Raw genomic sequence first — 14,485 nt, 5'->3', positions numbered from 1 at the left:
ATAAATCTGGATTATGCATCCTCACTGAGAACAAAACAGTGAACAAAAATGAATTTAAGGATATGGAATAAGTTACCTCTTGCATGACAACAGAAGAGAGACAACTTCTTTCAAGTTTTAATAGTGTAAAAATCTGACATTTGAATACACTTTTAAGGGAGACTTGCTACATTGCAAACCATGTCTGATTCTGCCCATTAAGGATGAGACCCGCCCCCTAAACAGTTAAATTACCATGAAATTCCCAACAGCATACCAACAACTGGTCAACACTATGCGCGCGCGCGTGTGTGTGTGTGTGTGTGTGTGTGTGTGTGTGTGTGTGTGTGTGTGTGTGTGTGTGTGTGTGTGTGTGTGTGTGTGTGTGTGTGTGTGTGTGTGTGTGTGTGTGTGTGTGTGTGTGTGTGTGTAAAAGTAACAGTTTGGAGGGTTTGCATATGCACTTAGTGTGACTAGTCTGAGCGCCAGTGATTTCATTGGCCCACTTCTTGATTCCAGTAAGGGCTGAGAAATCCCTGTGCTAAGCCCAGATACAATCTTCATTACAATTGTGCAGCAGAAAAATCCCAGCTTCTAAATGTTAAAGTTCACACACAAACCGTATAGATACAGCAGACAGGGTAAAATACAAACTCAAATGATCCATTATGTTTGAAGAAAATTCCAAATCAAATGATGTCTTCTGCACAGCCCCAGCCTCCAACACTGCAACCTCTTTATCTAGTGTAATAGACTCTGTAGTAAACTGTTTTTGATCTCCATAGTGAGTAGGAGTTGTCAAATTTGAGGAGATAAACTCCTCTGCCTGGGTACTGGTGGCTGCCGGCATACACTTCTTCGTGACAGTCTCGTCTGTATACAGGCACAATTTCATCTAGCTGAGGCTTGTTGGCATTCTTTTTGGCTTTCTCTTCACTGTTTTCTGTGGTGGAAAAAATAAATATCAGTCATTAAATGAGGGAGGATTTTATGCAAACAAATCCCAATTTTTAACAAAAGAAGTTAAACAAGAATAGTCCAACAAGGACCAAGATGCCACAAATAGGAAGTGGTTTTGTTTTGTTTTTTTTTTTGTTAAATTCATCTCTCTATTTGGAAGCATGGGTTTTTGGTGGTACAATGGGTAGAGACTGTTAGGGACAGATTCATGAGGAAGACTGACAGAAGATTATTGATTTCATGCTGTTGTGTAAGATTTCTAAAATGAAGCATGGGAAGCTCTCTATTCTGGCCTCAGGAAGTTCCTTATTCATTTTCTCAAAATGGATGAGTGGTACTTTATTGTGGCATTACATTTACAAAGACTGAGAAACTAGCCTTTGGCTCAGTGCGATGGGTTTCCTCACCAAATCATGCATGTTAATGAAGCTGAGGAGCTCAAGACTCCCAGAAATCAGGCCCTGGATCCACGTGAACAACATTACAAATCCTTTTAACATTATAGCTTAAAGTCAAGGAGAGCAACTGGTGCTCAGCATCTCGGAGAGGAACCATTAGCACTTTCAGAGCTCCTTGTCAGAGGGCCTCAAAGCCCAGCTTTTTCAGTCTCCTCTTGAGAAATGCTTCTGTTCAAGACCACAGTTAATAGAATATAACAAAAAGACTCAAGAACAGAGAGCACAGTAACAAAGGTTAGCTGACCTACTGTTTATTGTATGAGCTGAAAGACAGTAGGGTGGCCTAACCAAGTAACAAGACCACAGCTGGCTGATCTAAGGTGTCAGCTTGAGGTTCTTCCAAATGTAATTCACTCAGTAAAATATCCACAGGTCATTTTTATCCGCTTTTCTATGCGGAGCAGTTGTGCACCTCCAAGCAAATCCCTCTGCACAATTTTTACACACAGTACACCCAAAGGTGGCCTAGCAGTTTAGTGACAGAGGGCTGGGTCACAAGCTCCTGCAATGGCATGCCAGACAGCCCCAGTGGCTGAGAGGAGGGACCTGACCCCATGCCTTTGGCACAACACAGGTCATTTTGATGTGTGGCCTTGGAAGAGATGAAAGTTTACATGGAGGAAATTAACCTCCCTATCCTGTCAGCAGGGCAGGAATTGCATCTTTTAGGGGAGAATGAAAAGGTTTACGGAGACTTTTCACCACCACATCTTGAGTTTACATGTTGGACCAAGAAGAGTGGAAGTTAAGTATTGTATGGCTTGAGTCACTTTATACTAGACCGTAAAGAATACTCCTCCATGAGAGGCAGGAGAATGAAAGATAACCTAGTCTTTGCCAGCACTGGCTTTTCAGAGCGGCATTTCTCAGGCACCCTCCCAACAGGTTCCTTTAGCACAGGTGACAGTGTAAGTGTCATACCATGTCATCTACAGATGAAGTTTTAAAGGCCTCTACCCAACCTCCATTTCAGTGTGAACATCTTATGCAGATGAGGCTCCTTTTCTAGGTTTCAAATCACTGCACATAAGGCATTCAGTGCCAACAGAGAAAGGCAGGAAACTGTAAGCCTTAGCCACGTCCAAAGATCAATTGCAATGAATGCCTTCACTGCACTGATTTCCAAGACCAGCATCTGATGAGGTGAGTCTGTGCTCACGACAGCTCATGCTCAAAACTTTTCTGTTAGTCTATAAGGTGCCACAGGACCCTTTGTTGCTGTTACAGACACAGACTAACACGGCTACCCCTCCGATACTTGCACTGTATAGTTACTTCTCAGTTTGACACTTGGCTTTCTGACCCTGTGCTTGCTAAGTGAAATTCTCCTTCATGGTGCTTAAACAGTAGCTTATCTTAGTGCTCTAGTTTGCACCGTTATCTGGGTTAGTATCTGGCTGACGTAGGATACCTGGATTTGCCTCTCTCATGGGTCATATTAGACTAATCAAACAGCTTGAAGGTCCTGTCCTAAAATAAAGATTTTCCTTAACTTTCAATGGCCAGGTGCTACAACTCCCAGCATCAGAACAGCAATGAAGGGATTGCACTTTGCAGCTCCTCCTATCAAGGAACTCTCAGGGGCGAGGTAATTTTGCCTGTCAATGGACATAGCCAGGACAGTATGTTTTACTAATTAAGACGTCAAGAGTGGTTAAGTGACTTGCCCGAGGTGACAAAGTAAGTATCAGATTAAGAAATAGAATCCACGCCTCTCTTCCTCGTCTTGATGAAAACACCAAGATCATCCTTCCATCCCAGCATGCAATGTTTGAGCAGCTTTTCAAAATGGAGCATAGCACACTGACTCCAGAGTCTACAGAGGCACCCCTCAAAGGAACTTTGAAATCTCTTCTAAAAACTGTCGGAGGTGGTTGTGTGAAATGTACACCATGCACAAACCAGGCAGTGGGGTCCACTGGAAGTTGCAGACAGCCTGAAGAACCTGTTCTAAAGGACATGTTAACCTCCTCATTAATTCCAACAGGGTTTTCATTCTGAAAGCCCTACTGCTTTGAAAGAGCCCCCTGAGACACAGTACCCATTGTGAATTGTGTAGTACCCTTGCTGTCAGCCCTCACTGCAGCTCAGTGCGGGTGTTGGTGGCAGGGCCTCTTTGCTTGCGAGAGTGAGCAGAGTCCTCTTTCCTATGGTAATTATCCCAATCTGCTTAGGGCTTCCCTTCTGTCCAGAACACTGGTCCTTATTCGCGCCAGAAGAGGGAGCAACAGCCACTCCTCCCTAAAGTATATGGGTAGCCCCTGCCATTCAACTCAATGAGGTTATGAGGCCATGTGGGCTCACTCACATGGATGCGAGCAGGACCAAGACAGCCTTAGCCCAACCGCAGGCAGATGTGGTATCTGAAACTATTAACTCAGATTTGGAAGGGACAGATTTCCTTTTCTGGAGGACACCAGTTGTGCAGAAAGCACACACACAAAAATGATCCTTACATTAGGGTAAAGCCAGACAGACACCAATAAAAGTGTATATGAAATAAGCAAATATACCTTCATCTTCATCCTCTTCATCACTGGATTCACTGACATGCACACTGACGGCAGTGTTAGGGGAGTCTGTCCATTCAAAATATACCCCAAAACCAATGTCATAATTGTCTGTAGCAAACTCCCAGAAGAGATATGACCCTTCTTCATGAGTTGGTACGCGGACGGTAACCACTTCTCCTCTGCCTACTGTGATCACGGAGTCTGCATCTTGCCGAATCTTCTCTTTGAAGTCTTTTATCTGGGGTCGTGTCCACATGGATGGAGCTGCTATCACAGGAACAGCTTCTAAAGAAGAAGCAGCATGGAAGGTGAATGATTCTCAAAATACAGCCATGTAATAGCATGTCACCTCTGGGAGGTAAATCTCTACTGCATAAGAGGCCTAGCAAACCCATATGATGTATTGCATTGTAACATTGCACATATTACAAATCTTAGCTACAGAAGTCTGGCTGAGTGCTTCATTCTATTTGTAGCTGCCAGCACACTTAAGATGACTGATAATACCGTATAGTTATTCACAGAGCCCTGTAAATTTGCAGGTATTCGCTTTATATCTGCATCTGAGGATATCCACAGCTCATTTTTGCAGATGCAGATGTGGATATAAAGCTTATCTGCGCAGGGCTCCATACAGGAAAAATCTATTCCTAAGACATCACTTCAGTCCAGTGCAATATGGGATACTACTTCAAATGAAAGGCACAGCTTGTAATGCCTAGTTCTGCGACAGCTACACAAGGACACGTAAATTGTTAAAACAGCTTGCGTGGACAGGAGTGACATTGCAAGGGTTTAATTTGCCAGTCAGTAGAACTGCTCTGCTTTTTACACACAGGACCAGAACGCAAACCTGTTTTCTTGGCAGGGCCTGCACAACGACTGTGGATGAAGGTAGGCAAGTGCCACTGATGAGGCCAGGCACAGTGATCAACGTAACTATGGTGTGTGTTTGAGGAGGAGAGGTGAAGGAGGGAAGCGCAGGGGAAGCTGCTAGTGGGTAGATTTTCCTCCTTCTGCTCCATGGACTCTTACAACAGGGCTGTCTCTGAGAGCCAAGGGAACGGCAAGAAGCAGGGTCTGTTGGGTTGGAAGGGGGATGGATCACTGAAAGCAGCAGCAGCAGGAGAAAAGTTACTACTTGGTCCTAGTGCCCGTGAGAAGAGGCCTTCTATCCCACTCGTCCAACAGTCACCCTTGCGTCCCTCCTCCCTGCATCAATACCCACCCATGGAATACGCTAAGCTATGCAGAAGAACTCTGAAACAGAACTTCTACCTTGCACTCCTTCCCTCTATGGTCTTGTGGGTCAGCCCAAGAGGACTGGGTGGAGCTCTCTAGAACCCATCCACCCCTCTCCTAATTTAGGTACTGGAGATGGTGCACACACTTTTTTCATAGGAACTGAGCACACTGCCTTCATACACAGTCCCTTCTGTTTTGGGAAAGAGAGAGTGGGCCAAGAACCAAATTTAGCTCTCACGTGGTACTACTGCATGCTAACTATAGAGCCACAGCCACAATACCAGAGAGAGGAGCAACTGGTAAGTTAGTGACTTTAAGAGAAATGGAAATTTTGAGACATGTGGTGTCCTTATCTGCATTGCACAGTAGGTGCGTATGTGCCCTATGCACCCTGAGTTGGAGAATTATTACAAGTGATGTCTGTTGTCAGCCCATGCATGTGCCCTTCCTCCCCTCATGCCTCAAATGAAGAAGTAACAGGCTGAGCACTCTGACTGCCTCTCCTGTTCCTTTTCTTGAATCCAGGAACCAGCCAAAGAGAGGGGAAGGAAATACACACTGAGATAGGTGGTCCCTAAGAATCTACTATAAGTTACTTTTCTGCTTTGAATCCTGTTCCCTATATGCATTTCATTGTGAATAACTGTCAAGCACTACTCAAGTAAGAGGAGGGTATAAAGAATGCAGGCAGCAGCCTGTTTGAAAGACCACTTTCCCCAAGGATGCTTTGTGATGGAGTCCTGTACTAGAGCCTAACATCCCATGAGTGTATGGATGGAGCTCATGTAGCTGTCTTGCAAGCACAAAAGATAGGGACGTCAAGGAGTACTGCCACTAATGTTGCTTGTACCCTGGTTGAATGAACCCTTACCTCATGCCAAGGAGAAAGAAGTGGCCACTGGTAGAGAAGGATACAGCCTGAGATTCATTTAGAAGTCCTCTGGAAAGAGGCAGCATGACCTCAAAGTCATTCTGCTACATAGCAAGAAAATCATTCATTTGCTACTTGTTTCTGTTCTTTGTAGGAATCAAGCCAATGCCTGTTCCATGTTGGCAGAATGCGGTCTCCCCTCAGATGCAAGGGGTTTTGGAAAACCACTGATGACAGACTGGCTTAAGGGGAACTCTGAATGCTCCCTGGCAGTGAACTTCAGATGCAGTCATAAGACTTTTGTCCTTATTGTATATATAGCATACGGGGGATCCAATATTTGGGCTCTGATTTCCCCACCCTTCTGATGGAGGTGGTGACCAGAAGTAACACAGCTTTTATTGACCGGTGATACATGGAACGTGTTCCTAGTGGTTTGAAGGGAGTCAGTGAGTGCCAAAAATAAAGTTCAAGTCCCAGTGAGGGGCAGGCTTCCTTACTGGTGAGAAGGTACTGGTCGGCCCTTTCAAGAAACTTAGTCAATGGGTGAGTGAAAACTGGGTAACCACTAATGGTGGATGAAATGCACTGAATGTTACCAGGTAGACTCTTACAGGATTGAGTAAAAGCCCAGTTTTGAGAGAGAAGACAGCCCAAAATAAGGGTAATGCAGTAAACCCTTGAGTCATGCAGGGGTTGTGTTCCTGCAACCCGCACTTAACTCAAATTTTCAAAGTTCCCCTGGGCTTGCAGGAGCTGGGGAACTGACCAGCCCACTATGACTGATCAGTTTCCTGACTCCCAGAGCTGCAGGGAGCTGGAGCCTGGTTCTCACCTCCTCCTGCTTGTGGGACCCAAGAAACTGACCAAGGCTGCTGCCCTGGTCAGTTTCCCAAGTCTGCAAGTGGAAGGCAGCCTGACTCTTGGCTGCTGCCCCTGACAGGAGCAGAAAACCGGTGGTGTCAGGGATGGCAAGAGTCAGGCTGCTGCCCCTTGACAAAAGCAATTTCTCGCTCCCGTTGGGGGCAGCAGTCACATTAATCTGAGACACATGCAACTTGGTTGCACGTATCTCAGGGGTTTACTGTATCTGCTGACTCAATTGTGTTTTTATACCCATGTGGGAAAACACCTCCCCTTGGCTGAACAGCATTTTCTAGTATACTTTTTTTTCCTGCTGCTAAGGATGCTTTGCGTGGCCTCCAAGCAAGAATGCTGTAGGTAGATGCCCATCCAAAAAACAAGCCGTAAGCTAGGTTGGGATGCTTGATTCTGATCTTTTCCTGTGTCAAGAAAATGGGAAAAGACAAAATGCTAATAAGAGGGTGAAATATTAAAAAAAAAAGATGTGAGCCAAAATTGTCTGGGCCAACTAAGGGCAACGTGGAGGACTTGTGCCCTGTCCCAATTTTCTACAGGAACACTAACAGAAAACTCATACCCAGATGCCCTGACCAGGGGAGACAGGATCGCCCTCAGTATGCAGCTCTAGAGCATACTTAGAACAGCAATTGTTGCATTTCCTTTTGGTACGGGAGGCAAACAGATCCGACGTGGGGCTTCCCTATTAAAAATGGCTGGCCACCAACTGTGTAGCTCCCACTCAATTGATGGCAAAATGCCTGCTGCAAGGGGTCTGCCAACATATTGAGCTCCCAGGAGGTAAGCTGCCAACAATGTAAATTGATTCCTGACACATCAGTTCCACAATGTGATCAGTTACACACAATGGGCAATGGATCTTGCCCTTCCTGGTTTGTTAACGTAAAAGACAATTGCCTCTTATCTGACACTGAGGACATGCTAGGATCAGATAAGCTGCAGAGAGGCCTTGCCAAGCTCTCAGGTTTGGACTGAATGATGTCCCAGAAGATTGTGGCACATCCTAGCATCTTGGGGCATCCAACTGCCCTGTGCTATGTGGCTGGCCTAGTTCACCCCACCTCATTCACTCCCCACCCCACCATCTCAAGATGGAGCCATCCATTCATAGTCTTTTCCAGCAAGGGATATGGGAAGAGAACCACCCACACATACATGAAGGGGAGCCACTCTACCAACTTCAAAATGTTATTTAGAAAGAACTGTCACTGAGATATTCTTGTGTTTGGTTGGTGAACACGCTGTTTGCTTACTGACAAGATTCCAAAGTAAGGAGAGTCTGCAGAATGGGACAAGTGCATACAGCCAGGTGCTCCCAAGGGAAAGGAAAATTTTCGGTGGCACTTAAGTATTGTGCATAACCTGGCCTATCAGGTCACTCATGAAGCAAAACCCATGCATAGATAGATAAGCTCTTGTCATGACTCAATCCAGTGTTGCCCCTGTAAAGTCTATTGTCTGTGTCACAGAGAGGATAAGTATCAGAGAGGTAGCTGAGTTAGTCTGTACCTTCAAAAACAACAAGAAGTCTTCAGATGCAATTCGTCAGATGCAATTACGACAAAATCTGACAAAGCGGGTCTTTGCCCATGAAAGCTTATGCTCCAAAATGTGTTAGTCTACAAGGTGCCACAAAGAGGACAGACTTCTCTACGTTGACAGCAACTCCTGAACAGTACAGATGCTGAAGTATTAATGAGGCCTCTTCATAGAATCATAGAAGAGTAGGACTGGAAGGGACCTCGAGAGGCCATCGAGCCCAGCCCCCTGCCCTCATGGCAGGACCAAACATTTTCTAGACCATCCCTGAAAGCCATCTATCTAACCTCTTCTTAAATAGCTCCAGTGATGGAGACTCTACCACCTGCCCTGGCAATTCGTTCCAGTGTTTGATCACTCTGACAGTTAGGAACTTTTTCCTAATGTCCAACCTGAACCTCCCCTGCTGCAATTTCAGTGCATTGCTTCTTGTTCTATCCTCAGAGGCAAGGAAGAGCAAGTTCCCTCCCTCTGCCTTATGACACCCTTTTAAATACCTGAAAACTGCTATCATGTCCCCCCTCAGTCTTCTCTTTTCCAAACTAAACAAGCCCAATTCTTTCAGCCTTTGTTCATAGGTCATGTTCTCTAGACCTTTGATCATTCTCGTTGCTCTCCTCTGGACCCTCTCCAATTTCTCCACATCCTTCCTGAACTGCGGTGCCCAGAACTGGACACAATACTCCAGCTGAGGCCTAACCAGCGCAGAGTAGAGCGGGAGAATGACTTCTCGTGTCTTGTTCACAACACACCTGTTAATGCATCCTAGAATCATGTTTGCCTTTTTCACAACAGCATCACACTGTTGACTCATATTTAGCTTGTGGTCCACTATAACCCCCAGATCCCTTTCTGCTGTACTCATTCCTAGGCAGTCCTTTCCCATTCTGTATGTGTGACACTGATTGTTCCTTCCTAAGTGGAGCACTTTGCATTTGTCCTTATTAAACTTCATCCTGTTTACCTCAGCCCATTTCTCCAGTTTATCCAGATCCTTTTGAACTATGACCCTATCCTCCAAAGAAGTTGCAACCCCTCCCAGCTTGGTATCATCTGCAAACTTAATAAGTGTACTTTCTATGTCAATATCTAAATCATTAATGAAGATATTGAACAGAACCGGTCCTAAAACAGACCCCTGCGGAACCCCACTAGTTATACTTTTCCAGCTGGACTGAAAACCATTAATAACTACTCTCTGGGTACGGTTATCCAGCCAGTTGTTCACCCACCTTATAGTAGCCCCATCTAAGTTGTATTTGCATAGTTTATTGATAAGTATATTATGTGAGACCGTGTCAAATGCTTTACTGAAGTCTAGGTATACCACATCCACCGCTTCTCCCTTATCCACAAGATTCGTTATTCTATCAAAGAAAGCTATTAGATTGATTTGACATGATCTGTTTTTAACAAAACCATGCTGGCTGTTCCCTAGCACCTTACCACCTTCCAAATGCTTGCAGGTGATTTCTTTAATTACCTGCTCCATTATCTTTCCTGGCACAGAAGTTAAGCTGACTGGCCTGTAGTTTCCCGGGTTATTCTTGTTCCCCTTTTTATAAATGGGTACTATATTTGCCCTTTTCCAGTCTTTTGGAATCTCTCCCGTCTCCCACGATTTACCGAAAATGATTGCTAAAGGCTCAGATACCTCTTCTATCAGCTCCTTGAGGATTCTAGGATGCATTTCATCAGGCCCTGGTGATCTGCAGACATCTAATTTTTCTAAGTAAATTTTAATTTGTTCTCTTCTTATTTCAACTTCTAAGCCTACCCCTTTTTCACTAGCATTCTCTATGTCAGGCATTCCTTCAGATTTCTCAGTGAAGACCGAAACAAAGAAATCATTAAACATCTCTGCCATTTCCAAATTCCCTGTTACTGTTCCTCCCTCCTCACTGACCAATGGCCCTACCCTCTTAGTCTTCCTCTTGTTACCAATGTATTTGTAAAAAGCCTTCTTGTTTCCCTTTATGCTTGTAGCTAGTTTGAGCTCATTTTGTGCCTTAGCCTTTCTAATCTTGCTCCTGCATGCTCGTGTTGTTTGCCTATATTCATCCTTTGTAATTTGTCCTAGTTTCCATTTCTTATACGATTCCTTTTTTATTTTGAGATCATGCAAGATCTCCTGGTTAAGCCAAGGCAGTCTTTTGCCATGTTTTCTATCCTTCCTACACAGCGGGATAGCTTGCTTTTGGCCCCTTAATAATGTCCCTTTGAAAAACTGCCAACTCTCCTCGGCCGGTTTTCCCCTCAGTTTAACTTCCCATGGGACCTTACCTACCAGCTGGCTGAGTTTACCAAAATCTGCCTTCCTGAAATCCATTATCTCTATTGTACTGTTTTCCCTTCTACCCTTCCTTAGAATTGTGAACTCTATGATTTCATGATCACTTTCACCCAAGCATCCTTCCACTTTCAAATTCTCAATAATTTCCTCCCTATTTGTTAAAATTAAATCTAGAACAGCTTCCCCTCTGGTAGCTTTTTCAACCTTTTGGAATAAAAAGTTGTCTGCAATTCAATCCAAGAATTTATTGGACAGTCTGTCCCCTGCTGTATTAGTTTCCCAACATATACCTGGATAGTTGAAGTCCCCCATCACCACCAAATTCTGGGCCCTGGATGATTTTGTTAGCTGTTTAAAGAAAGCCTCATCCACCTCTTCCACCTGGCTAGGGGGCCTGTAGTAGACTCCTAGTAGGACCTCATCCTTGTTTTTTACTCCTCTGAGTCTAACCCAGAGACTTTCAACCCGTCCATCTCCACCTCTGTCCAAGTGTGTACATTTTTAATATACAAGACAACACCTCCTCCCTTCTTTCCCTGTCTGTCCTTCCTAAGCAGGCTGTATCTTTCAATACCAACATTCCAATCATGCGTATTATCCCACCAAGTTTCTGTCATGCCAATGATATCATAGTTGTATTTATTTATTAGTACTTCCAATTCTTCTTGTTTATTTCCCATACTTCTTGCATTTGTATATAGGCATCTCAGACATTGATTTGGTCTTGCCTCCCAGTTTTGCCCTGGCCCTCTTTTTACCCTCCCAGTGTAGCCCATACTCCCTCCCATTTCAAATTCACCTCCCATGTATTCATGCTGTCCACTTATCTGCGGGCTTTGCTCCCCTGCCCCCGTCGAACCTAGTTTAAAGCCCTCCTCGCTAGGTTAGCCAGCCTGTGTCCGAATATGGTCCTCCCCGTCCTCGAAAGGTGAACGCCATCTCTGCCTAGCAGTCCTTCCCGGAAAAGGATCCCGTGGTCAAAGAAACCAAAGCCTTCCTGGCAACACCATCTACGCAACCAAGCATTCACCTCTAGGACATACCTCTCTCTGCCTGGGCCCCTACCTCTGACAGGCAGGATTGATGAGAATACCACCTGCACCCCAAACTCCCTGACCTGTGCCCCCAGAGCCCTGAAGTCACTCTTGACCTGCTCAGCGTCACACCTCGCAGTATCATTAGTGCCCACATGGATGAGAAGCCTGGGATAGTAGTCAGAGGGCCGGATAATCCTCGACAATGCCTGTGTAACATCTTGGATACGGGCCCCTGGCAGGCAGCACACCTCCCGAGAGGAAATGTCAGGGCGACAGATGGGCACCTCCGTCCCTCTCAGAAGAGAGTCTCCAACCACCACTACTCTACGTTTCCTTCTTGCAGGGGTGGCAGTAGACTTCCCAGCCTTGGGGGTACGAGGCTTCTCCTCGTCCGTACGGGGTAATTCTTGGTCTCCTGTATCGAGTACAGCATAACGGTTTTCCAGTACCACGGTGGGAGGGTTCTGAGCAGGGATGGGGGACAGCCTGCTGCAAGAAGTAACCAGCTGCCAGTGTCCACCCTGGTCCACCTCCTCCAGTGGTTTATCAGCCATCCTGTGCACTGGCACAGCTACCTCCGCAGTCTCCACCTGAATACTGTCCAGGAACTGCTCATGGACTCGGATACTCCTCAACCTGGCCACCTCCTCCTGTAGCTCCCCCACCTGCCGCCTGAGAGATTCCACCAGCAGGCACCTTTCACACTGAATATTCCTCTCAGCCTGGGTATCAGTAAGTGGGAACAGCAAGCCACAGTCCTTGCAGGACCACACCAGGATCTGGGTAGAAACATCCATGGTCAGGCAGCCTGTCTGGCTGCAGGCACAAGTGGAGGAGACAGCAGTAGTGCTGGCACAGGTGTTGCGGGTCTTCCTAACCATTATAGTCCTCTGTCACACTCCCTCTGTCAAACTCCCTCTTTAAACTCCCCTGTCTGCAGCTCCCTGTCCGCTTGACCTCCAATGAGAAGCCAGTTGCTAAGATGAGGGAGGACAGTGAGGCCATTCCAGCTGAAGTGAAATGAAATTACCAGGAAGACTTTGGTGAAGACAAGACTGAAAGGGAGTGCCCACATTGGAAATGGCTGGGAACCACTACAAACCTGAGTAACTCCCTGGGCATGGGGTGAACATCCACAAAAAAAAAGTGTGTGTCTTTCACATCAAGAGCTATTTACCATTGGGATGGGATTACTGATGCCAATGTGACCATATGAAATTTCAGTTTATGAATAAAGTTTATGAATAAAGTAGTTGTCAGTGCGAGAAAGAAAGGGTGTCTGGAAACCCCTTTGGGATACAAGGAAGTACAATGAGCAAAACATATTTTCCCATGTGTTGGAGAGCTACATACTCTATTACTCCATATTGGAGAAGGGATTCCACTTTCTACGTGAGAAAATACCCTTATGAGAATGATCCCTGAAGAAGAGGTAGGGCAGTAAAACTTGATTACATAACCAGACCGGATGATTAATACCCATTTGTCCATTGCTGCAGCACTCCAGTTGTGGAAAAAGTATCACACTCCTGAAGTACAAACAGGGCTTAGTTAACAGTGGCATCACTGAGTTTGGTGTTCTGAAGCTATAGGTCCAGGGAAAGGAGACTTCTGCACCTTTTCACTCTTCTGGTGCACCTAATAAGATGCTGACGAGACCAGCTTCTTAACAGTTTTGAGTTGTAGGACTGCCTGTGCTATTTCCTCTCTGAGTAGGTGTATAGAGGATGGCAGATCAGCTGCTGGCTCACGCTAAGGCCCCAGGCCTCACTGAACACACATACAAAACTGGAAACCAGTCTTGTTTAACTGTGCATTATCAACTTAAAATCGGTATTTATTTTCTTAATGCTAATAATGTTCAGTGTTTTATAAAATGCTTATAGAATGCTGCATGTATCATTCTCTCTTAACTACACCTTCTGTTATAACATAACAGCAAAAAGTTACAGGGCAGGTAAGTAAATAAATTTAATAAATAAGCAAATAAATACAATGCAAATAAGCAACCCATCAAATGAGAAAGAAGCCTTGTGTAATGCAAATGGTCTCTTAACAGCACGTTAAAATACTGTTCATTAAATGCCAGTGAGCCACCGTGAACAGGAACAGAGAGGTAGCTGTGTCAGTCTGTATTTTACAAAACAAGCAAGCAGACATGTAGCACTTTAAAGACTAACAAAATTATTTTGTTAGTCTTTACAGTGCTACATGACAGCTTCATTGTTTTCTTTGGCGAGCCATCGTGTTAGATTAAAGATAAAAGATTAAGTGCATTCCCATCCCACCTACTCTGAAGGGACAGTGTGGGAACTTACTGCCAGCATGGTTTCTGAGAAAAGCTGTACATATGGACACAAGAAAGAATCCAAACAGGCTGGAGATGAAGGAGTCTACCTAATGAGGCTGTATAAAGAGTTCCCCAACATACTCTTCGTAGCCCTAAAAGCCTTTTTGCAATTGTAGTCTCTCACCTGTACACTTACTGAAAGGTAACAGTAATTTTCATTCCTTTTTCTTACCTAATAAAGCTTTAGTTTACTACAGAACTGGCTACTGGTGTTGTACTTGGTGTGAGACTGGGATGCAAATCAAACTGGTGAATGGCTGCTCTCTTGGGACTAGGCTGAATGTGAATGTTCTACAATTTGTAGCGTGACCACTTATCACACATTCCAGCTTCCCTGGGTGGCAGAATAAACCCTCGC

The 14,485-nt window shown here is 45.0% G+C and overlaps 1 protein-coding gene across 1 annotated transcript in view; it reads right to left on the bottom strand.

Annotated features, from left to right (window-relative positions):
- Positions 1–272: 272 nt before the first annotated feature.
- The window catches only part of ACBD3 (acyl-CoA binding domain containing 3), a 33,495-nt gene continuing 19,282 nt past the window's right edge, over positions 273–14,485 (bottom strand). The window contains exons 7-8 of the mRNA XM_074988587.1: positions 3,911–4,195; positions 273–922 (exon numbers count right to left, since the gene is read on the bottom strand). Of these exons, the coding sequence (XP_074844688.1) occupies positions 717–922; positions 3,911–4,195 (491 nt within the window). The 3' untranslated portion in view covers positions 273–716. The remainder of the gene's footprint in view (positions 923–3,910; positions 4,196–14,485) is intronic.

This window comes from Carettochelys insculpta, chromosome 3, assembly GCF_033958435.1.
Source record: "Carettochelys insculpta isolate YL-2023 chromosome 3, ASM3395843v1, whole genome shotgun sequence".
In the NCBI taxonomy this organism is placed as follows: domain Eukaryota; kingdom Metazoa; phylum Chordata; order Testudines; family Carettochelyidae; genus Carettochelys; species Carettochelys insculpta.
The sequence above is the reverse complement of the archived record's forward strand: the minus strand, read 5'-3'. Positions and strand labels throughout refer to the sequence as shown.